A 27,376-nucleotide genomic window follows, 5' to 3' on the forward strand; every position below is an offset into this window, starting at 1 on the left:
CCCTCTGGCCTAGTACTGTATTTTAACCTCCCACCTTTATTCTTATAACATTTCATACAAGTGATTTGCCTCAGCCATCTCAGAAGACATAACTATTTTATACACAGTTGCACCTCTTTTTGGATGCTAGACAATGAAGGCTGAAGTAGAAAGATTCTAATTTGCATTAATGTCCATTCATTTGAGCATTCTATCAGTACAATCTCTTTTCAAGGTTATACAGTAAAGAAATTGAACTGCTTGATAGTTCTTTAAAAAATTAATAGACTGTTTTTCTGAGTAGTTTCAGGCTTATAAAGAAATGACTAGAAAGTGCAGTGTTCACAGATAATCCCTCACCTACTCGCTCTTTCTAATTTCCTCTATTACTAACAGTTTGCATTACTGTGGTCCATTTGTTACAAGGGGTAATGAAGTCCACAGTTTACAGTGAACTTCAACATTTTCGGTGTATTTCTTTGGAGTTTCACAAATACATAAGGATATGTATCCACCATTACATTATCATATAGCAGAGTTCTACTGCCCTAAAAAAAAAAGTTCCTGCTTCCACCAATTCATCTCACCCCCACTGTGGAATCCCTCATAACTACTGGTCTTTTAAAAATATTTATTTGAGAGAGACTGCATGAGAGGAGAGGGAGAAGACGACTCCCCGCTGAGCAGGGAGCCTTATGTGGGACTCAATCCCAGGACCCTGGGATCAAAAACTTAAGCTGAAGTCAGACACTGAACTGAGACACCCAGGTGCCCTGTATCTTTTTGTAGCTTGATTGTTCATTTCTTTTATTCCATTTACATTCCATTGTCTGGAGGTACCACCATTCATTTATCCACTCACCTACTGAAGGACATCTTGGTTGCTTCCATGTTTTGGCAATTAGGAATCAAGCTGTTGTAAACATTTGTGTACAGGCTTCTGTGCAAACAGGTTTTCAACTCCCTAGGGTAAATACCAACAAGCACAATCGCTGGATCTTATGGTAAGAGGATGTTTACTTTTGGGTACCTGGGTGGCTCAGTCAGTTAAGCGTCTGCCTTCAGCTCAGATCATGATCCCAGGGTCCTGGGATCAAGCCCCACATCGGGCTCTCTGCTGAGGGGGAAGTCTGCTTCTCCCTCTGCCCTCCCCGAACTCATGCTCTCTCTCTCAAATAAAAAATAAAACCTTTGTAAAAGGTTTTGTATGAGAACTGTCTTCTGAAGTGGCACTGAGCATTGCCACTGGGAATGAATGAGAGTTCCTGCTGTGCCACAGCCTTACCAGCATTTGGTGTTAAGGGCTTATTATGAGGATTTGCTTTCTAATTAAGTCTTAGAAGTACAATCAATTTTCAACAGCAGAACAATAAATGTATTCATGCTATATAAAGAAAAACTACTCTGTCCTCTCATTGTTTTGTTTTTATTTTCCAGAAGTGAGAAGTGGTTTTTCACCTGAAGTTAGGGGCACAGTTCATCTTGCTACCACGGTGGCCACCAGCCCTGCCTCCGCAGAGAACTGTCATGAAAATAATCAGGAACGCTGAACTTCTGAGTGTCTGAGACTTCAGCAAGCAAAAAAATCCTCCATTTATTTAACATGGAATATTATTTAAGGCCTTCCTGAAACTATGTGTACATTCATAGTGGTAATTAATGCATAGAAGTGAAGAATTCAGAACCTGACCGCAAGTTCAAGATGAGCTGCAAGGAAAAAAAATTCAAAGGCCTTGGAACAGAATTCCAGCAACATCAGACCAAAGTAATGAAGCTACATAGACTTTTTGTCTTGTCACACTGAGTTCAATGGTAGAAAATAATCTAGAGGTGCCTGGGGTAGCTCAGTCATTTAAGTGTCCGATTTTTGGTTTTGGCTCACGTCATAATCTCAGGGTGGTAGGATCAAGGCCCATAGGGCTCTGCACTCAGTGGGGAGTCTGCTGGAGGTTCTCCTCCCTCATTTCCTGCCCGCTGCACCTCCCCCCACCCCCCCCTGCACACTCTCTGTCTCAAAATAAATAAATCTTTTTTAAAAAAAGAAAATGATCTTGTCAGAAGGAAAATGTGACCACAAGCAGACTTACTGGCATTTATGCATTTTAGTTTCAGTAACTCTATAAATAAGGTTTTTTCAAAACAATGTATCTTTCAGGTGGGGAAAAGCTCATTAAGTTGCCCTGGATATTGTGACAGAATAGGTTATAGAAGCAAAACTATTGAGAGGAAATTGTCATGATGATCTGAAAAATTGGGTCCATGGTATTTACTTGCAAAAAGAAACGGTAGGTTGGTATGTAAAGTTATCTATGCCAAAGTATCCCATTACGCTTAAAAAATCTTTATTAAGAAATCTAAACTTTAAAACTGATTAAATCCAAGACATTCCATCAGTCATTTAAATTTCTAGAGTTTGGTAACTCTTCTGTAAGTAGAGTTCTGAGATCAAACTACTTTTCCTAACGACATTATGGAGTTCTAACGAGGATCAAAAATGCAGAAAAAATTTTGATAAGTTGTAATGTTACTTATTATAATGTTATTGGTATTAGAAAACAGCTCAGTCCCCACTGCTATAAGACGGACTCTTGGTGCTCCGCTCCCTTGGGATCAGCCCATGACCTTGTTTTATCTATATGTGAACCAACTAGTCTAACAGTCCAAGGATTCTCCTTTGCATAGGTTTATCATGAAATCTAAGTTTTCATTATTTTGCAGTACTATTTCACAAGACCTTTGATAAAGAAGCCAACTCTCTTAGGATCAGAGTGCTAGCAGAACTAGTCATTGTGTAGTGTTTAAAGTGCTCATCAAATATCTATACAAGTCCTTTGCAAGTACCGTTATGTCACTGAATGCTGATAAATTAATATGCAGTATATAATCTATAAAAAGTTACAAGTGTCTACTGCTATGCACTCTGGGCTGCATATTCTATTAAAAGTATTTAAACACTGAATTATTTATAACATAGGAACATGGACTTGGATTTGAAGGTTGCTCATAATATTCCAGGACCTCTCCGCTACACCCAAAGGCAGATAGAGGGCCCTCCCACCACCAGCTCTCCTAGCACCACTTCTGCCCATAGGAATTGCTCCTCCTCTTCCAACTCTTTTACCTCTGCTAACTTGTAATATTATACCCACCACCATCACCTTTGTTCAGGGATGTCCTGCTCCATAGTCAGAGTCTCTGCTCTAAATTATGAAATGAAGCAGAAATAAATATATAAACCTGAACTCCATGTATTGATTCTTGAAACAGCAGCAACAGATTCTCCGGAGAGTCAAATAATCAAAGGCAAAAACCCTGACTAGAGGTTTTCCCACAGAGTCAAATGACCTAAGGGCACCTTCTAGGCACTGGTTGTCATTATTTGCACATTAACTGCATAGGTGTGTACAAGTACGGTATAATGTTAAAAGAATATGACTGCTGACTCTTTCCCTTTCCTTTGTGAACTCACCACCTTATGTATCTAAATAACTGGAAACACCATAGGGAATATGAAATTCATGTAGAAGATAAAAGGGAATTGAAGTGGTATAAGGATAATTTTATTAGTTTCTTAGGACTGCCATAACAAATTGCCACAAACTGAGTGATTTGTAACAACAAAAATTTCTCTCTCACAGTTTTGGGGGTCGAAGTCCACTATCGAAGTGTTGGTAGGGCTATACTCCATAGAAGCTACAGGAGACCATTTTTTTCTTGCCTTTTCTACCTTCCAGAACTTTTGATATCCCTTGGTTCATGGCCACATATCTCTGTTGTGTTTTCACACTGCCTTCTCTTTCTTGTGTCTATGTGTACACTTTCCTCTGCCATAAGCAGAGATGGCCAACACAAGTGATGTCTGCATATTGATCTTAACATTCTGCACCTTTGCCAAATTCATTAAGTGTGTGTATGTATTCTTGGGATACTTAATGTTATCTGCAAAAAGACATTCCAATTTGGATGGCTTTTATTTTTCTCACCTAATTTTGCTATGGCTAGAATTTGGAAGAGGCAATCATGGGCATCCTTCTCTTCCTCATGGGAAAGATTTTAGTCCTTCACCATTGAGTATGACATTGGCTGTGGGGTTTTCACATATGCCCTTTATTGTGCTGCAGAAGTTCCTAATTTTGTTGTTCTCATAAAAGGGTATTTTGTTAAGGAGTTATTCTGCATCAATAGAAATGATCAGGGGCGCCTGGGTGGCTCAGTGGGTTAGGCCTCTGCCTTTGGCTCAGGTCATGATCTCAGGGTCCTGGGATCGAGCCCCACATCGGGCTCTCTGCTCAGAAGGGAGCCTGCTTCCCCCTCTCTCTCTGCCTGCCTCTCTGCCTACTTGTGATCTCTGTCAAATAAATAAATAAAATCTTTTTTAAAAATTAAAAAAAAAAGAAATGATCATGTGGGTTTTCACCTCCATTCTATTTATGTGTATATTACACGGATTAATTTCTTCATGCTATCCACCCTTGCATTCCTGGGTAAAACTCACTTGTTCCTGGTATATAATCTTTATATATGCTTGGATTATGTTTGCTAGCATTTTGGAGAAGATTTTTGTGTATAGTCAGACAAGATATGGGTCTGTAGTTCTCTTGTACTATTTCTGCCTGGCTTTGGTACCAGGGTAATGCTAGTCTCAAAGAACGACATAGGATATTAAGACAATTAATCTTATGTGTTAATGTGGCTAAGCCATGGCACCTAGATATTTCATCCAACACCAGTCTAAATTGTGAAGAGAAGGTATTTTTAGATGAGATTAATATTTCAGTCATTAAATCAGATTACTATCCACAAGACAGGTGGGCTTTATCCAATCAATTGAAGGTCATACAAGGAAAATGACAGAAGTCCCACAAGGAAGACAGAATTCTACCTCCTCTCTGCTGTAACACTCCTATCTCATGGATCTCAAGCATGCCAGTCTACCATGCAGATTTTGTACTTCCCAGCCTCAACTACCACATGAGCCAATCTCATAAAATAAATCTCTCTGCCTCTCTATCTGGCTCCATTTCTCTGAAGGACCCTAATACAGATGTGTTCCTGATTTATTAGAAAATTTGAGGATTAGTGCCAATTCCTCTTTAAGTGGTAAAATTTCCCAGTGATGACATCTTGTCCTGGAATGGTATGTGATAGGAGATTTTTAACTACTTAATCAAAATATGGAACTGCTACAGGTCTATTAAGATCATCTATACCTTCTTGAGTCAGTTTTGGGTAACCTATATGTTTCTACTAATTTTACCTTATTATTTAATTGTTAGGTACAGTTGTTCATAATACAATCCAATCACCCATCTGATTTCTCTGGCATAGATAGACCATAATTTCCCCCTGCCTTACATTTTTAACTTCAGTTATTTCTATTTTCTCCATTCAGCCTAAAGATCTATCAATTTAATCAATCTTTCCAAAAAACTGATGTTTAGTTTCCTTCTCCTATTCTGTATTTCCTTTATCCTTACCTTATTTCTGCTTTTGCTTTGTGTTAGTTTGCTGATCTTCTGATTTTTAGAAGTGAGCAGGTTGTTGATTTAAGGTCCCCTCTTTTAAAAAAATACATGTTCATACAATTCACTTCTTTCAAGTGAACAATTCAATGGTTTTTAGCATATTCAGAGTTGTATACACATCAGCAAAATCAATTTTATAACATTTTCATCATGACGGAAAGAACCCCTCTATCCCAGACTAATTACCAGGTTTCCCCATTTCCCACCAGCCCAATTTTATTGCCAAACGATATGGACATTTCAAGCCCTAAACACTGGCCCACAATGATGAAGGCCATTTTTCTTTGGAACTGCCTTACAAGCTCTATCAGCCGAAGGCTTATTTTCTTCTAGGTACCACTCTCTCTGCCTAACTTACCTAATAAGCTTTAAAATAAGACCTACACCCCTAGTCCCCTATCAATGGCATATCCTGACCCAGAGAATTCAGAGTCCTGTATCCTTAGGATCCTCTACACATCGATCCTCAACTGACCAGCGGCTCGTGTAACATGGGGAAATGGGCACCAACTTTCTCCTCTCTGGCCCAAACAGACGCACCACATTGACTTTCTGGTGATAAAGGCATTTACTCTAGGATGTGGCTGACTTACGGTTTGACAAACTGATTTCTTCTGGGTGGACACTGACACTGGAAAATGTATTCCGGTCACACACACTCAAACTCTGGTAAAGACACCTGTACGCAGCCTCAGAGCCACTCCTGTCATAGAAGAGGAAGAAAAGAGAAATCGAATGTCCAAAGAGAAGAGACACATGAAATAACTTCTCTTCCTGCCCCCCACAGGCATCCTACCCAGGTAGTTTCTTTCTTTTCTTAGAAACTAAGAAACAAACAGGGGTGCCTGGGTGGCTCAGTCGGTGAAGCGTCTGCCTTCGGTTCAGGTCATGATCCCAGGGTCCTGCGATCAGCCCCAGGTCGGACTCCCTGCTCAGCAGGGAGTCTGCTTCTCCCTCTTCCCCTACTGCTTCCCTAGCTTGTGCTCACTCTGGCTCTCTTTAAAAAGAAAAGGACAGGTTCCAGCAGAATAGGGCGTTTACTTTGGCACAGATGTGCCAAGACTCCCTATATGCTCGGACAGCAGCCAAAAACAAAAGAATGTTATTATTCTGTGAGCACTGTGGGAACAAAAAATGGTGAAATGTAGATGGCCCTCTGTGTCTCATTGTTGTCCATGGCATTCAATACTAAAACATACACAATGAAAAATGACAAGATGTTCCCGGTGCAGAAAGGGAATTAGAACACAGATGGACAAATAGGGAATGATTACCAAGCCATGTTAAAAGTTTTTGCTTTGACTGGGAGAAATTTCTACCCATGGTAGCCTCTCTAAGGCAGTTACGGAAAATAGAGGACTTGGAAATACATATTTCCATATATGTGTACATATTTCCACATATATGTACAAATAAACAAATGACTAGGGGTTTGATGGTAGAGTACATTCTCTCAAGAACAGTTTCTTAGAAAAGGCTGCTGAACAAATGATCCTTACTAAGGTCATAACTGCGGAGCCACGGGGCCACTGTCCCATGGACCCCTACCCACCCACAACCATCCTGGGGGCACACAACGGCTGAATGACTGCCTGAGGCTCCTGGAGGTGAGCCTGGGCAACCCATCTCCCCTTTTCTAACCAGACCTGGACCCTGTAATTTCTTCCTGCTGCCACAATGGCCTACACATTCTAGGGCCTGCTCCTGAGACCTTAAGTCAGATACAGTACCAGCGCCTGCTCCTGAGCCCTTAAGTCAGATACAGTACCTGGCTGAGCACAGAAGAGAGGCAATACCTCAAGAACAGGGGATCATCCGGGTCATCACGACACCTATTGCTATAAATCAGTGTCCTTGGAAAACTAGGATTCTGCCCCAGAACATCCACATGGATCTCCATTCAATAAGAATACAGGGAAAACAGAGTCCCTTTTGCCAAGAAATGCAAGCTTAAAACTCTGAGATGTGGTGATATGTGTATTCCTTTAGTGTCTCTATGTATATTCCTACTGCCAGCAAGAAACCCAAAGGAAAAAACCAGGACCGCCTTAACAGCCCAGGAGAGTCAACCCCATTTAAAGAGCATGGACAGCTTTTAACAGGAACCCTCCCCACCCCCGCACCCTTTTTCTGATTCTTGAAAGGCTGAGAGGCCACACTTGGAAGCTTGTGCTGGCATTTCCGGAGCAACAATGCCATCAAGTGGACACTTTTTGAGTGAAGCTTGGAGATGCTGTCTGTGGCTCTCTCTTGAAATCTTGATAGGAAGATGGGTGGGATTGGGGCACAACAGAACATTCTGGATCAGATGCAGCAACCTGACAACCTCCAATATCAGTGAGAAACAACACAGGATGGAGAGAGCCCAGCTCCAGCTGCAAAGAATGCAGGGCTCCGAGGCTATGGGGGCGTGGCCTCAGCAGCCGCCATGTTAGGAACCCAGGCGCTGAAGCTCATAGGCCAGGTCATCTGGCCTGTGGATCCCCACTTTCAGTCCAAAGCAAGTTCGGCCTGTGGAGTCCTTAGGGTCTCAGGGCAACAAGGAACCGAGGACTGGTGTGTCCAGGCCAAGACACCACAGGAACAAGACAAAGGGGAGGCGACAGCCACCTTGTCAGGGCAGCATTCTACAGACAGAATAAAGAATTTCCTGATGATTTTGGTACTAGACGCAGACAAGGCAGAGTAATGCTGGTGCACCACAAGTTAGAGCTAGAGTTTTTTGGTATACTTTGGTTCCCACTAAAAAGAATCTGAGTCCCAGGCCCCATGGCATCCCAGATAGCCCTACCTGCCCCATATGACAAAGGGTGTGGCTATGCACTAAGAAGGGGAGGGAACAGGAGCAAATGTGACCAGGATTGGTACCTTGAGGTGGACATCATGTCCCACAATGAGAGAATCCAGGTATTCTCCTCACACTGTTCAGGAACTTTGCAGCCCAGAACACCATATTCCACGGCAACCTCCCAACATATAGGTATATGAACTGGATCCTCTTTGTGGACACTCCTGGGGTTTCCCATGTCGGGTCTAGTGCAGCCATCGGCCTGCAGCAGGAGCAGACAGAAACCACTTTACTTTTCTATTATATTTTATTTATTATCACTCTTTTTCTAGAAAGAGCATGAGAGAGAGCAGGAACGGGTGGGGGGGGGGGGTAAAGAAGAGGAAGAGAATCTTATTAAGCAGGCTCTACACCCAGGAGAGCCCAACATGGGACTCGATCCCCCGACCTGAGATCATGACTCGAACCAAAAATCAAGAGATGGACCCTTAACCAATTCAGCTGCTCAGACACCCACAGAGAGTCTAAATGGGAGACATCTAGCAGCTAGACACGTCGGTGTGCAGCAGCCCACTGTCTCTGACAGTGGAGTCAAGAGGAAGATGAACCACCCCATAGCAAGAGACAACGGACAGGGCATGAGGACCTAGTTCTTCTTCAGTGATGGCCCCCGCGTTCTGGAGTGGACGGTGACACACGCAGGCCAGATGGGAGGGCAGACTGACACTGTACCACAGATGCCAAAGCCCCAGGTTGAAGAGAGAAGAGTAGCAAGAAAGAAAGGAGAACCTAGTGTCCAAAGAGAAAGAACAACTAAAATAGCCTATGCCTTGGCCCCCAGGAAGAATCCAATGCACTGGAAATATAAATGACAACACGGCATTGGCTTTGTACAGATGTGCCAAGACCAGGGGACTTCTAGGCTATGAGAGCAGTCAAATGCAAAAAGTATTATTACTACAGGAGCTTTAGGGGGTGAGAGCAATGGAAATGGAGAATGTCCTCTATCTATGCACTTCATTATTGTTGAACACAAAAAAATTTCATGACAAAAATTACATGGTCCCCACTGTCCCACCGTGGGGCAGAGGATCAAAGAGGAAGACAACTTGGGAGTGGTCATCACACAGGGGTAAGGATTTCTCCTTTGATTTGACTGCCTGAGGCTCCCGGAGGTGAGCCTGTGCAACCCACCTTCCTTCTTCTAACCAGACCAGGGCCCTGTCATTTCTTCCTACTGCCACAATGGTCTACACCCTCTTGGGCCTGTTCCTGAGCCCTTAAACTGGATGAAGATGCTGGAGGAGCATGGAAGAGACAGGCAATACCTCAAGGAGAAAAGGGGACATCAAGAACTTGTGCCACCTATTGCCTTGAAGCCATGTGCTCAAAAAGCAAGGATTCTGCCCAAACACTGCCACATGGAGGTCTATTCACAAGCGTACCAAAACAATAACAAAAACCACAGGGTCCCTGTTACCAGGAAATGTGCACTTAAAACTCCTGGAGAGATGTCGAACTGGATCCAAACGTGCGTGGATTCCTTTGGATGTCATTACAGGTACCTTCCTACTGCCAGTAGGAAGCCCAACAGGAAAAGCCACTACCTCCCAACACCCCAGTAGAGCAACCCTATTTGGGATTAGATGGCTTTGGGGCCTACATGAGCCCTTTTTCCTACACAAGGGAGGAGGGCAGGCCCCACAGCAACCAAGAATGTCATTTCTGGAGCAACAGTGCCATCAAGTGGAATCTTTTTGAGCAAAGCTTGCAGTATCTGTCCCTGCTGCAACCCAGAAAGGCCAGAAAGACCCATAAGATTCTGGACTGGACACAGCGAATGGGCATGCCTCCAGAATTGGTGAGGGAAGTGACACAGGGTGGATGCAGCTAGGAGGCTCACCCAACAAGGAGACCCAGTGTACCAGGTTGCCTACCACAGGCCTCCAGCCTCCCCACACTGCATGGGCATGGCCTCAGCAGCCACCACGTTGAGGGAACAAAGAGCTGAGGCTCCTACTCCCAGGACATCTGGCCTGTGGAAACTTGCCTCTGATGAATAAGAGGCAAGCATGGTCAGTGTGGGGTCTCAGGGCCATGGGAAACCCAAGCCTGGAAGATCCAGGCTCAAAAACCACATAAACCAGGGAAAGGCAGGAGGTGGTCACCCTTTCCGGGGCAGCACTTCCCAGGAAAGATGATGAATTTGATTATTTGGTACTAGACCCAGACAAGGAAGAACAATTCAGATTGCAGGTTAGAGCTAGAGTTGTATTTTTTGTATTCTGTATTTTGTCTCCCACTTAGAAGAGCCTGGATGCCATGCTCAACAGTATCTGATAAGGCCTAACTTGTCACATGTGACACAAGGTGTCGATACCCACTCTGGATATGGTGGGATGGCACAGAAAATGGGACAAGTTTCACTACATCATATTCCCGACTGGGTGGATCTAGGACTCTTTTGTGCACTAGCTATCAGAAATGTTATAGTCCAGAAACACCCTATTTCTTGGCCTCCCTCCCAGTGTAGGGGCATATGACACAGGTCCTTTTCTTTGGGGAAGACACACATGGTCCATGTTCTGTGGGTGCAGCTATCAGCCTGTGCAGAATAGCACACTTAGACCATGTTTTTAAAGCTCTCCACCCAATGTGGGGCTTGAACTCACAACCCTGAAATCAAAAGACACATGTTCCACTGACTGACCTAGCCAGGTTCCCCAAGGCCACTTTGAACTGGGACCAGTCAGCATATGTTGGGACCTGGATCCAAGGCTTGGTAAAGAAGGTTGACCCCCAAAGCATAAGCTCACATAAGAATACCTAGACACATGTTCAAGTGACTCACAAGTATGAAAGGAAGGGGCAGGGAGCAGGTTTCAACACCCAACAAGGAGGGTTGAAACCAAGGGGTGTGTGTGAAAGGAGAAACTGAGCCTGGAGACTTGCTCCCCTACTAAAACCCAACAGGTAAGAGCTAGGCAAAGAACACCAGCCACCCCAGAGGGTTTTCCAGAAGTGGACAATAAGGACTGTCAGGGTCTAGAAGAAAAGGCTGTGTGTGTGCCTGGGAGGATGCACCTGAATTCTGTCCTTGACAGACAGTCTTCATCTGTGGCCCAACTCAGAGAGAGAAGGACTGGGTTCCCTCAACCCAACAGCTCTGAGTTTTAGGGAGTGTCTTCAGATCTCTTGGTGATTCCCCAGTGGTGGGGCAAGCATGGGGTTGAGGCCTGGAGAACCAGGTGTGAATGGAAGCCAGGGCCATGCCTTCTCCAGATGAGAGTCTCGGGAATTCTTGGGGGAAGGTGGCTAAGAAAGGTAAAGAATGCAAATGACTGGCCTTGATGTCCTCAATTCTCTGCTCCTCTCCTGCCCTCTACACTGAGAGAACTAGCTCAAAGAGCTCTGCAGAAAGGCCTGAGCCAGAATCCTTGGAGACCCCAGGATATGGCACCTTAGTTACTGAATCTATTTCAGGCTCAGAAGAAGGCCTCCTTCAACCTGACTCCTTGATCCTGAGGGTAGTTCTCTTCTGGACTCTGAGGGGTCTCATTCTGTGTCAGATCCCTTTGTCACTGGGTAGTCAGGAACCATCTCTAATCATGAGTACAACTAACGTTAGTCACTTACCCAGTCTCTGTAACAGCAAGAGAAATCCCACTCTATATAGCACTTAGTACTCTTTGCATTGGCTTTTGGGCACGAAGAGAAACATCAAAAGCACTGCAAACAAAAAGGGCAAACCTACTTTTACACTGAGAGAAAGTTGAATGTGGTCAAAGACAGAAAAAACACTATCCAGGACACATTCACAGAGAATTCCTAGAGAAAAGGAAAGATAAAGCAGCCCCAAGATTCCGATTGCTTGGCTCCCTAGGAAGACCGAAAAGAACCCATGCTATGTGATTATGTTTAAGATTATACGGAATTTCCAAGACTCCACAAGACTTTGGGTTTCGTTACCTCCAGGGCTCCCCAACCAAGTCAAGGAAGAGGCAGAGGCGACCCTGACCGACCGTGGGTCGCTCTGGGACAACGTGGCTGGGCCCGCTGCCCAGGGGACCAGGCTCAGCTCCCAGCAGCCTCAGAACGCGGAATGCTCCGCACCACCCCGCCAGAGTGGGGCCGAGGCGCGGGAGCCACCTTGCTGGGCGCAGGGAGGACGGACACTGGCCTGGCCACTGGGTTTTGGTTTTGCTTTTATTTCTTGCCCCATTCTGGCGTGGCCTTTTTCCTTCGGCAAAGGGCGGAGGGAGAGGCTGTGGGGGAAGGGGCGGTTGGCATACGTGGTGCAATACTGCCATCAAGCGGAACTCCTCGGCGGACCCGTGAGCCCCGCGCTGCTGGGCCTTTCCGGAGTCGGGAGGCCCAGGAGTGACGTGGGAGTCCCAGGCGGGACGGGCGACGGGCCCACCGTCGGCCTGTCCCCACAACGGCCCCGCGCTGCAGCGATCCCCCGCGCCCTGGGCAACCTGGGAGGCTCGAAGACGAGCAGCGGGACAGAGCGCCAGGCCCGGGGGCCCTGCGGGTCGGGCACGGGAAGCCAATGCTGGGCACCCTGGTGGCCGCCATGTCTGGGCGGGACCAGAGGAGTGGAAGCCCGCCCGGAGCGGGAAGGAGCACCCAGCCGGCCCGGGGCGCCGGGCCTTTGGCCCGGGGACGGGCGTTCCCTGGCCGCCGGGCCCCATCCCCAAGGAGCTGGAGCAGGATGGGTTGGGTGGGCCCAGGGCCCTGCAAGCCTCGCCAACCACCAGCACGGGAACGGGGAGGGCTGCTGCAATTGTCGGTGGGGACGGAGGAGGGACCCTGATGTCCCGTCCCCGTGCCCGCTTCTGGGGATCGGGTGTGGAGCCCGGCCACCCGGTGTCGAGGGACCTGGAGGGTGCGTTGGTCTCGGGAGGCGGCGGGGGAGATGGTGGTGGCGCCTGCCGAGAGGAGCAGAGTCTAGGAGGGACAGGCCCCCACCCGGGTACGAGACAAAGTGGAAGCAGCAGCACCAGCCTCCTTCCTCACGCACGGCAACACCCCTCCCCCCGCCAACCAGATCTGGGCCCAGGAAGCCGAGGCCCGAGACACACGGGGCAGGTGCAGTGCCAACTCTCCGGGCTTCCCTGCCTCTGACGTCCGGCGGAGGCCTGGCCCCAGGGCTCCCCGACCCGAGGCGAGGCAGAGCCGTCCGCCCAGGGCCTCCGAGTCGGAGTTTGCACACTTCACGTTCTGGGCCGCCTTCGCCAACAGCTCACCGGAGCGGGCGGGGCAACGACAAGAGAACGGCGCCGGCTGGCTCCCGCCTCCGCGTCCCAATGCCACGCTAGCTTCGGGGGTTGGTCACCGAAGGACCGGTGTGCAACTGCCTGCCCAGAGGGCCAGGCACCTTGGGATCGCAGGGCCCCTTCTGTCCCGCCCGGGACGCCCACTTCCCTCCCAGGCCGGCCACAGCCGGGGGCTCCCGGGATCGCAGAAGAGTTCCGCTTGATGGCAGTATTGCACCACGAATGCCAAGTGGCCCTTCCCCCAGGGCCTCTCCCTCCGCCCTTCGCCAAAGAAAAAAGGCCAAGCCCTGTCCACCCTGGCTGCAACATGGCGGCTCCCAGGTCTCCGCCGCTCTCCTGGGGGAGACCTCCCGCTTCTCAGGTTGGCTGGAGCGGGGAGCCTCGTCTCCTCTGGCTCCTCGCAGCCTGCCCAAAAGCAAGCACGAGGCTCACGAGGCCCAGCGAGGGTCAGCGAGGCTCCCGGCCCCGGCCACGAACCCATCCGGGGCTCCACCTTGGCCCGCGCCACTCTGCAGGACACCCGGGGACACGCGCGGTTCTGCTCCTGGGCCCGGAGCCCCAGCCACGCCCCGACGGCCGGTGCCCGATCCTCAGTCGGGACCCCCCCGAGGCCTCCGAGGGCCCAGGCACCAAGGTCGGCGGCGGCCCGCGGGCACCGGCCGTGGGGTCAACAGTGAGGTCCCACCTCCCGCGGCCAGACTCAGAGGGGTCCCGGACACCGGGACCCTCGCCACCGCCTCTCCTGCCGGCCCAGGCTCCAACTCTGGACAGCTCCCTCCGGAGGGGCAGGCCGGGGAGGGGCACCCCCCAGGGGCGCCCCTGCGCCTCCGGACCCGGGCCGTTCCCAGCCGACCGGGACACCAGGCCCACGCACGACACTGCTGCTCCTCTTCCCCGTCCATCGGCTCAGATCCCAGAGTGGACACCTCCCCGGTCACATCCACTGCACCCTCACGACCGGCCTCTCGGACCTGGGGCACAAGAGAAGGGAAAACAAGCGCGCGCGCAGAGATGCCACACGCGCACACACGCTACGCACGCTCAAGAAAACGCACTTGAAATCACACAGACCCACGCTCGTGCGAATTCACTCCAACGCACGCACGCACGCACCCGCTCACAGAGGCCGCCGTCCCCCGGAAAACGTGGCAGACCACAGCCAGATGTCACCCTTTCCCAACCCTCAGCTGGTGGCCCACACGCCCCACGGCACGCGCCGCTAGCGGTCAAGGACAGGCGTCCCAATCGACCCCAGTCCCTGCGCCCAAGGCCCTTACAGGGTGCTCCTTTCAGGCACGCGGAGCCCTCTGCCTCCTCGAGAATGGCACGAGACTCGACGCCTTCAACCCTCGGGGAACATTTTTGCTTCCCGCCCCGCAAACAGGAGAGGCTGCTTCTCCCGGGCCTCTGGCCCGAGAGGCCCAGCACCTCACTCTTAACAGGGCATGAAGCTGACGCTCGGTCCCTCCGGTGGTGAGCAAAAGCCCTGACTCGCAACACCCCCACCCCAAGCCCCGGGGACAGCTCCAGCTCCAGCTCCAGCTCCAGCTCCAGCTCCAGGGGGTCCTTCCGGTCCCTTCCCTCGCTTCGGTCCTACGAACGCTGGCTGAATGACACCCTGTTGGATACACACCCCCACCCACCGCTCCCCCCCGCCCGCCCCCCCCCCCCTCCCGCGCCCGCAGACTCCCGTCCCGAGGCCTGAGGCCCGGTCTGGGGATAGGGGGAGAAAGATGACGCACCCGTCGGCCTCTGCTCTCTCAACCCGGTGCCAAGCGGCCCCGCAAAGAGACACGTCCTCCCAAGGACGGCCGGGCACGGGCCATGTCTGTCGTGGCCCCGGGGCACCGGTACGGGCACGCACGCCCGCCTGCCTGCCTGCCCGTCTCCCGGGCCCAGGGCAAGGGAGCCAGAGCGGCCGGAGCCCCTCTCAGGGGTTGCCAGCGCCCGCGCGCTACTCCCCTGACAAGGGCCTGGCCCGGGCCGCCCTCAAGTCCCAAGGGTCATCCCGGACACTCTCACCTGCCCGGCCTTGCAAGCGGGCTGACCGACAGTTGCCCACCGGCACCCCCAACTCCGCCGCGCCCCGGCGGAAACCGCCAGTCTCCATTCTCCGGGGCCTGCCACCCGTTGCAGGGATCCCCTCCCGCCCACAAAGTGAAGGCCTGAGCACCCTCGGAGCCGCAGACCACAGCCACGGGAAGACCCCCAACGGGGATGCGCCGCCCCGGGAAGGAAGGGCCTGGCTCCAAGAGCAGTCACCTGCCCGCACGGTCCGACGGTCGGGGTGGCGACAAGGGAGGGTAACGGGGCGGGGGCTGGGGCATCAGCTGCGTTGGGCTGGCGGTCGGCTCGCCAAGCACAGCCCGGGCACGGGCCCCACGGGGCCCCACGGTACCCCGCGGCGCCCTTCTCGGCACCTGCCGCACAGGCTACACGTACCCTGCCCGGGCCCTGCCCCAACCCTCAAGGACCTCCTCCTGCGGTGTCACCGCAGCGACACCCACCCTCCCCGCGTGCAGTCAAGACGAGGCCAGCGAAGACCGGCTCCCCGGCCTCGGGCCCGGGGTGACCCACTCGCTCCCCTCCGGGTAGGCCCCTAGGGGACGGCAAGGCAAGCACGGTGGCCGACGGGTCCGGGGACCCAGCGCTCCGCGGGGGACCCCTGTGGGCGCCGCGGCCCAAGCCGCGCGGATGCCGCCGGGCTCGCGGGCAAGGGCTGGGGGACAAGGAGATCCAGGTTGTCAACACCCCGGTGCCCCGGGGGGGTCTGGCCAACAAGCAGGTGAGCCTGCACAGCCACTGGCTCTCCCCTACCCCACCCCAACCCCCGCCCGCCACCGAAGCACACAAATACTGAGGGCCTTCCTGGGAGCTGACACCTGTGAGGACAAGAGGCACGAGCCCCCACTTCAAGCACGCGTTCGGGGTGCCGGTGTGCGGCATCGTGTGCGGATGCTTGGGGACACGTGTGGAGGAGGAGAAGGCATGACCCATCCCGGGCCCTCTTGCACACGTGGGCTACCGGGACAGCCGGGGGCCTCCGCTATGCTCGGTCCCAGTGATGCAGACCGTGAGCCTCCTTCGTGGCCCCGGCACACCGGTGACCGACCGTGGGTCCCTCTGGGACAACGTGGCTGGGCCCGCTGCCCAGGGGACCAGGGGACCAGGCTCAGCTCCCAGCAGCCTCAGAACGCGGAATGCTCCGCACCACCCCGCCAGAGTGGGGCCGAGGCGCGGGAGCCACCTTGCTGGGCGCAGGGAGGACGGACACTGGCCTGGCCACTGGGTTTTGGTTTTGCTTTTATTTCTTGCCCCATTCTGGCGTGGCCTTTTTCCTTCGGCAAAGGGCGGAGGGAGAGGCTGTGGGGGAAGGGGCGGTTGGCATACGTGGTGCAATACTGCCATCAAGCGGAACTCCTCGGCGGACCCGTGAGCCCCGCGCTGCTGGGCCTTTCCGGAGTCGGGAGGCCCAGGAGTGACGTGGGAGTCCCAGGCGGGACGGGCGACGGGCCCACCGTCGGCCTGTCCCCACAACGGCCCCGCGCTGCAGCGATCCCCCGCGCCCTGGGCAACCTGGGAGGCTCGAAGACGAGCAGCGGGACAGAGCGCCAGGCCCGGGGGCCCTGCGGGTCGGGCACGGGAAGCCAATGCTGGGCACCCTGGTGGCCGCCATGTCTGGGCGGGACCAGAGGAGTGGAAGCCCGCCCGGAGCGGGAAGGAGCACCCAGCCGGCCCGGGGCGCCGGGCCTTTGGCCCGGGGACGGGCGTTCCCTGGCCGCCGGGCCCCATCCCCAAGGAGCTGGAGCAGGATGGGTTGGGTGGGCCCAGGGCCCTGCAAGCCTCGCCAACCACCAGCACGGGAACGGGGAGGGCTGCTGCAATTGTCGGTGGGGACGGAGGAGGGACCCTGATGTCCCGTCCCCGTGCCCGCTTCTGGGGATCGGGTGTGGAGCCCGGCCACCCGGTGTCGAGGGACCTGGAGGGTGCGTTGGTCTCGGGAGGCGGCGGGGGAGATGGTGGTGGCGCCTGCCGAGAGGAGCAGAGTCTAGGAGGGACAGGCCCCCACCCGGGTACGAGACAAAGTGGAAGCAGCAGCACCAGCCTCCTTCCTCACGCACGGCAACACCCCTCCCCCCGCCAACCAGATCTGGGCCCAGGAAGCCGAGGCCCGAGACACACGGGGCAGGTGCAGTGCCAACTCTCCGGGCTTCCCTGCCTCTGACGTCCGGCGGAGGCCTGGCCCCAGGGCTCCCCGACCCGAGGCGAGGCAGAGCCGTCCGCCCAGGGCCTCCGAGTCGGAGTTTGCACACTTCACGTTCTGGGCCGCCTTCGCCAACAGCTCACCGGAGCGGGCGGGGCAACGACAAGAGAACGGCGCCGGCTGGCTCCCGCCTCCGCGTCCCAATGCCACGCTAGCTTCGGGGGTTGGTCACCGAAGGACCGGTGTGCAACTGCCTGCCCAGAGGGCCAGGCACCTTGGGATCGCAGGGCCCCTTCTGTCCCGCCCGGGACGCCCACTTCCCTCCCAGGCCGGCCACAGCCGGGGGCTCCCGGGATCGCAGAAGAGTTCCGCTTGATGGCAGTATTGCACCACGAATGCCAAGTGGCCCTTCCCCCAGGGCCTCTCCCTCCGCCCTTCGCCAAAGAAAAAAGGCCAAGCCCTGTCCACCCTGGCTGCAACATGGCGGCTCCCAGGTCTCCGCCGCTCTCCTGGGGGAGACCTCCCGCTTCTCAGGTTGGCTGGAGCGGGGAGCCTCGTCTCCTCTGGCTCCTCGCAGCCTGCCCAAAAGCAAGCACGAGGCTCACGAGGCCCAGCGAGGGTCAGCGAGGCTCCCGGCCCCGGCCACGAACCCATCCGGGGCTCCACCTTGGCCCGCGCCACTCTGCAGGACACCCGGGGACACGCGCGGTTCTGCTCCTGGGCCCGGAGCCCCAGCCACGCCCCGACGGCCGGTGCCCGATTCTCAGTCGGGACCCCCCCGAGGCCTCCGAGGGCCCAGGCACCAAGGTCGGCGGCGGCCCGCGGGCACCGGCCGTGGGGTCAACAGTGAGGTCCCACCTCCCGCGGCCAGACTCAGAGGGGTCCCGGACACCGGGACCCTCGCCACCGCCTCTCCTGCCGGCCCAGGCTCCAACTCTGGACAGCTCCCTCCGGAGGGGCAGGCCGGGGAGGGGCACCCCCCAGGGGCGCCCCTGCGCCTCCGGACCCGGGCCGTTCCCAGCCGACCGGGACACCAGGCCCACGCACGACACTGCTGCTCCTCTTCCCCGTCCATCGGCTCAGATCCCAGAGTGGACACCTCCCCGGTCACATCCACTGCACCCTCACGACCGGCCTCTCGGACCTGGGGCACAAGAGAAGGGAAAACAAGCGCGCGCGCAGAGATGCCACACGCGCACACACGCTACGCACGCTCAAGAAAACGCACTTGAAATCACACAGACCCACGCTCGTGAGAATTCACTCCAACGCACGCACGCACGCACCCGCTCACAGAGGCCGCCGTCCCCCGGAAAACGTGGCAGACCACAGCCAGATGTCACCCTTTCCCAACCCTCAGCTGGTGGCCCACACGCCCCACGGCACGCGCCGCTAGCGGTCAAGGACAGGCGTCCCAATCGACCCCAGTCCCTGCGCCCAAGGCCCTTACAGGGTGCTCCTTTCAGGCACGCGGAGCCCTCTGCCTCCTCGAGAATGGCACGAGACTCGACGCCTTCAACCCTCGGGGAACATTTTTGCTTCCCGCCCCGCAAACAGGAGAGGCTGCTTCTCCCGGGCCTCTGGCCCGAGAGGCCCAGCACCTCACTCTTAACAGGGCATGAAGCTGACGCTCGGTCCCTCCGGTGGTGAGCAAAAGCCCTGACTCGCAACACCCCCACCCCAAGCCCCGGGGACAGCTCCAGCTCCAGCTCCAGCTCCAGCTCCAGCTCCAGGGGGTCCTTCCGGTCCCTTCCCTCGCTTCGGTCCTACGAACGCTGGCTGAATGACACCCTGTTGGATACACACCCCCACCCACCGCTCCCCCCCGCCCGCCCCCCCCCCCCTCCCGCGCCCGCAGACTCCCGTCCCGAGGCCTGAGGCCCGGTCTGGGGATAGGGGGAGAAAGATGACGCACCCGTCGGCCTCTGCTCTCTCAACCCGGTGCCAAGCGGCCCCGCAAAGAGACACGTCCTCCCAAGGACGGCCGGGCACGGACCATGTCTGTCGTGGCCCCGGGGCACCGGTACGGGCACGCACGCCCGCCTGCCTGCCTGCCCGTCTCCCGGGCCCAGGGCAAGGGAGCCAGAGCGGCCGGAGCCCCTCTCAGGGGTTGCCAGCGCCCGCGCGCTACTCCCCTGACAAGGGCCTGGCCCGGGCCGCCCTCAAGTCCCAAGGGTCATCCCGGACACTCTCACCTGCCCGGCCTTGCAAGCGGGCTGACCGACAGTTGCCCACCGGCACCCCCAACTCCGCCGCGCCCCGGCGGAAACCGCCAGTCTCCATTCTCCGGGGCCTGCCACCCGTTGCAGGGATCCCCTCCCGCCCACAAAGTGAAGGCCTGAGCACCCTCGGAGCCGCAGACCACAGCCACGGGAAGACCCCCAACGGGGATGCGCCGCCCCGGGAAGGAAGGGCCTGGCTCCAAGAGCAGTCACCTGCCCGCACGGTCCGACGGTCGGGGTGGCGACAAGGGAGGGTAACGGGGCGGGGGCTGGGGCATCAGCTGCGTTGGGCTGGCGGTCGGCTCGCCAAGCACAGCCCGGGCACGGGCCCCACGGGGCCCCACGGTACCCCGCGGCGCCCTTCTCGGCACCTGCCGCACAGGCTACACGTACCCTGCCCGGGCCCTGCCCCAACCCTCAAGGACCTCCTCCTGCGGTGTCACCGCAGCGACACCCACCCTCCCCGCGTGCAGTCAAGACGAGGCCAGCGAAGACCGGCTCCCCGGCCTCGGGCCCGGGGTGACCCACTCGCTCCCCTCCGGGTAGGCCCCTAGGGGACGGCAAGGCAAGCACGGTGGCCGACGGGTCCGGGGACCCAGCGCTCCGCGGGGGACCCCTGTGGGCGCCGCGGCCCAAGCCGCGCGGATGCCGCCGGGCTCGCGGGCAAGGGCTGGGGGACAAGGAGATCCAGGTTGTCAACACCCCGGTGCCCCGGGGGGGTCTGGCCAACAAGCAGGTGAGCCTGCACAGCCACTGGCTCTCCCCTACCCCACCCCAACCCCCGCCCGCCACCGAAGCACACAAATACTGAGGGCCTTCCTGGGAGCTGACACCTGTGAGGACAAGAGGCACGAGCCCCCACTTCAAGCACGCGTTCGGGGTGCCGGTGTGCGGCATCGTGTGCGGATGCTTGGGGACACGTGTGGAGGAGGAGAAGGCATGACCCATCCCGGGCCCTCTTGCACACGTGGGCTACCGGGACAGCCGGGGGCCTCCGCTATGCTCGGTCCCAGTGATGCAGACCGTGAGCCTCCTTCGTGGCCCCGGCACACCGGTGACCGACCGTGGGTCCCTCTGGGACAACGTGGCTGGGCCCGCTGCCCAGGGGACCAGGGGACCAGGCTCAGCTCCCAGCAGCCTCAGAACGCGGAATGCTCCGCACCACCCCGCCAGAGTGGGGCCGAGGCGCGGGAGCCACCTTGCTGGGCGCAGGGAGGACGGACACTGGCCTGGCCACTGGGTTTTGGTTTTGCTTTTATTTCTTGCCCCATTCTGGCGTGGCCTTTTTCCTTCGGCAAAGGGCGGAGGGAGAGGCTGTGGGGGAAGGGGCGGTTGGCATACGTGGTGCAATACTGCCATCAAGCGGAACTCCTCGGCGGACCCGTGAGCCCCGCGCTGCTGGGCCTTTCCGGAGTCGGGAGGCCCAGGAGTGACGTGGGAGTCCCAGGCGGGACGGGCGACGGGCCCACCGTCGGCCTGTCCCCACAACGGCCCCGCGCTGCAGCGATCCCCCGCGCCCTGGGCAACCTGGGAGGCTCGAAGACGAGCAGCGGGACAGAGCGCCAGGCCCGGGGGCCCTGCGGGTCGGGCACGGGAAGCCAATGCTGGGCACCCTGGTGGCCGCCATGTCTGGGCGGGACCAGAGGAGTGGAAGCCCGCCCGGAGCGGGAAGGAGCACCCAGCCGGCCCGGGGCGCCGGGCCTTTGGCCCGGGGACGGGCGTTCCCTGGCCGCCGGGCCCCATCCCCAAGGAGCTGGAGCAGGATGGGTTGGGTGGGCCCAGGGCCCTGCAAGCCTCGCCAACCACCAGCACGGGAACGGGGAGGGCTGCTGCAATTGTCGGTGGGGACGGAGGAGGGACCCTGATGTCCCGTCCCCGTGCCCGCTTCTGGGGATCGGGTGTGGAGCCCGGCCACCCGGTGTCGAGGGACCTGGAGGGTGCGTTGGTCTCGGGAGGCGGCGGGGGAGATGGTGGTGGCGCCTGCCGAGAGGAGCAGAGTCTAGGAGGGACAGGCCCCCACCCGGGTACGAGACAAAGTGGAAGCAGCAGCACCAGCCTCCTTCCTCACGCACGGCAACACCCCTCCCCCCGCCAACCAGATCTGGGCCCAGGAAGCCGAGGCCCGAGACACACGGGGCAGGTGCAGTGCCAACTCTCCGGGCTTCCCTGCCTCTGACGTCCGGCGGAGGCCTGGCCCCAGGGCTCCCCGACCCGAGGCGAGGCAGAGCCGTCCGCCCAGGGCCTCCGAGTCGGAGTTTGCACACTTCACGTTCTGGGCCGCCTTCGCCAACAGCTCACCGGAGCGGGCGGGGCAACGACAAGAGAACGGCGCCGGCTGGCTCCCGCCTCCGCGTCCCAATGCCACGCTAGCTTCGGGGGTTGGTCACCGAAGGACCGGTGTGCAACTGCCTGCCCAGAGGGCCAGGCACCTTGGGATCGCAGGGCCCCTTCTGTCCCGCCCGGGACGCCCACTTCCCTCCCAGGCCGGCCACAGCCGGGGGCTCCCGGGATCGCAGAAGAGTTCCGCTTGATGGCAGTATTGCACCACGAATGCCAAGTGGCCCTTCCCCCAGGGCCTCTCCCTCCGCCCTTCGCCAAAGAAAAAAGGCCAAGCCCTGTCCACCCTGGCTGCAACATGGCGGCTCCCAGGTCTCCGCCGCTCTCCTGGGGGAGACCTCCCGCTTCTCAGGTTGGCTGGAGCGGGGAGCCTCGTCTCCTCTGGCTCCTCGCAGCCTGCCCAAAAGCAAGCACAAGGCTCACGAGGCCCAGCGAGGGTCAGCGAGGCTCCCGGCCCCGGCCACGAACCCATCCGGGGCTCCACCTTGGCCCGCGCCACTCTGCAGGACACCCGGGGACACGCGCGGTTCTGCTCCTGGGCCCGGAGCCCCAGCCACGCCCCGACGGCCGGTGCCCGATCCTCAGTCGGGACCCCCCCAAGGCCTCCGAGGGCCCAGGCACCAAGGTCGGCGGCGGCCCGCGGGCACCGGCCGTGGGGTCAACAGTGAGGTCCCACCTCCCGCGGCCAGACTCAGAGGGGTCCCGAACACCGGGACCCTCGCCACCGCCTCTCCTGCCGGCCCAGGCTCCAACTCTGGACAGCTCCCTCCGGAGGGGCAGGCCGGGGAGGGGCACCCCCAGGGGCGCCCCTGCGCCTCCGGACCCGGGCCGTTCCCAGCCGACCGGGACACCAGGCCCACGCACGACACTGCTGCTCCTCTTCCCCGTCCATCGGCTCAGATCCCAGAGTGGACACCTCCCCGGTCACATCCACTGCACCCTCACGACCGGCCTCTCGGACCTGGGGCACAAGAGAAGGGAAAACAAGCGCGCGCGCAGAGATGCCACACGCGCACACACGCTACGCACCCTCAAGAAAACGCACTTGAAATCACACAGACCCACGCTCGTGCGAATTCACTCCAACGCACGCACGCACGCACCCGCTCACAGAGGCCGCCGTCCCCCGGAAAACGTGGCAGACCACAGCCAGATGTCACCCTTTCCCAACCCTCAGCTGGTGGCCCACACGCCCCATGGCACGCGCCGCTAGCGGTCAAGGACAGGCGTCCCAATCGACCCCAGTCCCTGCGCCCAAGGCCCTTACAGGGTGCTCCTTTCAGGCACGCGGAGCCCTCTGCCTCCTCGAGAATGGCACGAGACTCGACGCCTTCAACCCTCGGGGAACATTTTTGCTTCCCGCCCCGCAAACAGGAGAGGCTGCTTCTCCCGGGCCTCTGGCCCGAGAGGCCCAGCACCTCACTCTTAACAGGGCATGAAGCTGACGCTCGGTCCCTCCGGTGGTGAGCAAAAGCCCTGACTCGCAACACCCCCACCCCAAGCCCCGGGGACAGCTCCAGCTCCAGCTCCAGCTCCAGCTCCAGCTCCAGCTCCAGGGGGTCCTTCCGGTCCCTTCCCTCGCTTCGGTCCTACGAACGCTGGCTGAATGACACCCTGTTGGATACACACCCCCACCCACCGCTCCACCCCCCCCCCGCGCCCGCAGACTCCCGTCCCGAGGCCTGAGGCCCGGTCTGGGGATAGGGGGAGAAAGATGACGCACCCGTCGGCCTCTGCTCTCTCAACCCGGTGCCAAGCGGCCCCGCAAAGAGACACGTCCTCCCAAGGACGGCCGGGCACGGGCCATGTCTGTCGTGGCCCCGGGGCACCGGTACGGGCACGCACGCCCGCCTGCCTGCCTGCCCGTCTCCCGGGCCCAGGGCAAGGGAGCCAGAGCGGCCGGAGCCCCTCTCAGGGGTTGCCAGCGCCCGCGCGCTACTCCCCTGACAAGGGCCTGGCCCGGGCCGCCCTCAAGTCCCAAGGGTCATCCCGGACACTCTCACCTGCCCGGCCTTGCAAGCGGGCTGACCGACAGTTGCCCACCGGCACCCCCAACTCCGCCGCGCCCCGGCGGAAACCGCCAGTCTCCATTCTCCGGGGCCTGCCACCCGTTGCAGGGATCCCCTCCCGCCCACAAAGTGAAGGCCTGAGCACCCTCGGAGCCGCAGACCACAGCCACGGGAAGACCCCCAACGGGGATGCGCCGCCCCGGGAAGGAAGGGCCTGGCTCCAAGAGCAGTCACCTGCCCGCACGGTCCGACGGTCGGGGGTGGCGACAAGGGAGGGTAACGGGGCGGGGGCTGGGGCATCAGCTGCGTTGGGCTGGCGGTCGGCTCGCCAAGCACAGCCCGGGCACGGGCCCCACGGGGCCCCACGGTACCCCGCGGCGCCCTTCTCGGCACCTGCCGCACAGGCTACACGTACCCTGCCCGGGCCCTGCCCCAACCCTCAAGGACCTCCTCCTGCGGTGTCACCGCAGCGACACCCACCCTCCCCGCGTGCAGTCAAGACGAGGCCAGCGAAGACCGGCTCCCCGGCCTCGGGCCCGGGGTGACCCACTCGCTCCCCTCCGGGTAGGCCCCTAGGGGACGGCAAGGCAAGCACGGTGGCCGACGGGTCCGGGGACCCAGCGCTCCGCGGGGGACCCCTGTGGGCGCCGCGGCCCAAGCCGCGCGGATGCCGCCGGGCTCGCGGGCAAGGGCTGGGGGACAAGGAGATCCAGGTTGTCAACACCCCGGTGCCCCGGGGGGGTCTGGCCAACAAGCAGGTGAGCCTGCACAGCCACTGGCTCTCCCCTACCCCACCCCAACCCCCGCCCGCCACCGAAGCACACAAATACTGAGGGCCTTCCTGGGAGCTGACACCTGTGAGGACAAGAGGCACGAGCCCCCACTTCAAGCACGCGTTCGGGGTGCCGGTGTGCGGCATCGTGTGCGGATGCTTGGGGACACGTGTGGAGGAGGAGAAGGCATGACCCATCCCGGGCCCTCTTGCACACGTGGGCTACCGGGACAGCCGGGGGCCTCCGCTATGCTCGGTCCCAGTGATGCAGACCGTGAGCCTCCTTCGTGGCCCCGGCACACCGGTGACCGACCGTGGGTCCCTCTGGGACAACGTGGCTGGGCCCGCTGCCCAGGGGACCAGGGGACCAGGCTCAGCTCCCAGCAGCCTCAGAACGCGGAATGCTCCGCACCACCCCGCCAGAGTGGGGCCGAGGCGCGGGAGCCACCTTGCTGGGCGCAGGGAGGACGGACACTGGCCTGGCCACTGGGTTTTGGTTTTGCTTTTATTTCTTGCCCCATTCTGGCGTGGCCTTTTTCCTTCGGCAAAGGGCGGAGGGAGAGGCTGTGGGGGAAGGGGCGGTTGGCATACGTGGTGCAATACTGCCATCAAGCGGAACTCCTCGGCGGACCCGTGAGCCCCGCGCTGCTGGGCCTTTCCGGAGTCGGGAGGCCCAGGAGTGACGTGGGAGTCCCAGGCGGGACGGGCGACGGGCCCACCGTCGGCCTGTCCCCACAACGGCCCCGCGCTGCAGCGATCCCCCGCGCCCTGGGCAACCTGGGAGGCTCGAAGACGAGCAGCGGGACAGAGCGCCAGGCCCGGGGGCCCTGCGGGTCGGGCACGGGAAGCCAATGCTGGGCACCCTGGTGGCCGCCATGTCTGGGCGGGACCAGAGGAGTGGAAGCCCGCCCGGAGCGGGAAGGAGCACCCAGCCGGCCCGGGGCGCCGGGCCTTTGGCCCGGGGACGGGCGTTCCCTGGCCGCCGGGCCCCATCCCCAAGGAGCTGGAGCAGGATGGGTTGGGTGGGCCCAGGGCCCTGCAAGCCTCGCCAACCACCAGCACGGGAACGGGGAGGGCTGCTGCAATTGTCGGTGGGGACGGAGGAGGGACCCTGATGTCCCGTCCCCGTGCCCGCTTCTGGGGATCGGGTGTGGAGCCCGGCCACCCGGTGTCGAGGGACCTGGAGGGTGCGTTGGTCTCGGGAGGCGGCGGGGGAGATGGTGGTGGCGCCTGCCGAGAGGAGCAGAGTCTAGGAGGGACAGGCCCCCACCCGGGTACGAGACAAAGTGGAAGCAGCAGCACCAGCCTCCTTCCTCACGCACGGCAACACCCCTCCCCCCGCCAACCAGATCTGGGCCCAGGAAGCCGAGGCCCGAGACACACGGGGCAGGTGCAGTGCCAACTCTCCGGGCTTCCCTGCCTCTGACGTCCGGCGGAGGCCTGGCCCCAGGGCTCCCCGACCCGAGGCGAGGCAGAGCCGTCCGCCCAGGGCCTCCGAGTCGGAGTTTGCACACTTCACGTTCTGGGCCGCCTTCGCCAACAGCTCACCGGAGCGGGCGGGGCAACGACAAGAGAACGGCGCCGGCTGGCTCCCGCCTCCGCGTCCCAATGCCACGCTAGCTTCGGGGGTTGGTCACCGAAGGACCGGTGTGCAACTGCCTGCCCAGAGGGCCAGGCACCTTGGGATCGCAGGGCCCCTTCTGTCCCGCCCGGGACGCCCACTTCCCTCCCAGGCCGGCCACAGCCGGGGGCTCCCGGGATCGCAGAAGAGTTCCGCTTGATGGCAGTATTGCACCACGAATGCCAAGTGGCCCTTCCCCCAGGGCCTCTCCCTCCGCCCTTCGCCAAAGAAAAAAGGCCAAGCCCTGTCCACCCTGGCTGCAACATGGCGGCTCCCAGGTCTCCGCCGCTCTCCTGGGGGAGACCTCCCGCTTCTCAGGTTGGCTGGAGCGGGGAGCCTCGTCTCCTCTGGCTCCTCGCAGCCTGCCCAAAAGCAAGCACAAGGCTCACGAGGCCCAGCGAGGGTCAGCGAGGCTCCCGGCCCCGGCCACGAACCCATCCGGGGCTCCACCTTGGCCCGCGCCACTCTGCAGGACACCCGGGGACACGCGCGGTTCTGCTCCTGGGCCCGGAGCCCCAGCCACGCCCCGACGGCCGGTGCCCGATCCTCAGTCGGGACCCCCCCGAGGCCTCCGAGGGCCCAGGCACCAAGGTCGGCGGCGGCCCGCGGGCACCGGCCGTGGGGTCAACAGTGAGGTCCC

At 58.6% G+C, this 27,376-nt stretch overlaps 2 protein-coding genes across 3 annotated transcripts in view; one reads left to right on the forward strand and one right to left on the reverse strand.

The window, feature by feature from the left end:
- The window catches only part of LOC123934933 (translation initiation factor IF-2-like), a 59,721-nt gene extending 46,735 nt beyond the window's left edge, over positions 1–12,986 (reverse strand). For both annotated transcript variants that reach the window (XM_045995173.1, XM_045995174.1), the window contains exons 1-2: positions 12,262–12,986; positions 6,098–6,207 (exon numbers count right to left, since the gene is read on the reverse strand). In XM_045995173.1, the coding sequence (XP_045851129.1) occupies positions 6,098–6,207; positions 12,262–12,986 (835 nt within the window). The remainder of the gene's footprint in view (positions 1–6,097; positions 6,208–12,261) is intronic.
- Positions 12,987–15,304: 2,318 nt separating this feature from the next.
- On the forward strand, positions 15,305–23,547 carry LOC123934729 (collagen alpha-1(I) chain-like). Its single transcript, XM_045994814.1, has 8 exons — positions 15,305–15,852; positions 16,167–16,356; positions 17,720–18,017; positions 18,464–18,621; positions 19,634–20,229; positions 20,544–20,733; positions 22,097–22,394; positions 22,841–23,547. The coding sequence occupies exons 1-8, from the start codon at positions 15,305–15,307 to the stop codon at positions 23,545–23,547; spliced, it is 2,985 nt and encodes a 994-aa protein (XP_045850770.1).
- Positions 23,548–27,376: the final 3,829 nt, after the last annotated feature.

This window comes from Meles meles, chromosome X, assembly GCF_922984935.1.
Source record: "Meles meles chromosome X, mMelMel3.1 paternal haplotype, whole genome shotgun sequence".
In the NCBI taxonomy this organism is placed as follows: domain Eukaryota; kingdom Metazoa; phylum Chordata; class Mammalia; order Carnivora; family Mustelidae; genus Meles; species Meles meles.

Coding starts and splice junctions, on each gene's coding strand:
- LOC123934729 (XM_045994814.1), top strand. CDS start 15,305: ATGACGCACCCGTCGGCCTCTGCTCTCTCAACCCGGTGCCAAGCGGCC. Junction 15,853..16,166: donor CCTGCCCGCACGGTCCGACG/GTCGGGGTGGCG, acceptor CCCTCCGGGTAG/GCCCCTAGGGGACGGCAAGG. Junction 16,357..17,719: donor GGGGTCTGGCCAACAAGCAG/GTGAGCCTGCAC, acceptor CCCGCCAACCAG/ATCTGGGCCCAGGAAGCCGA.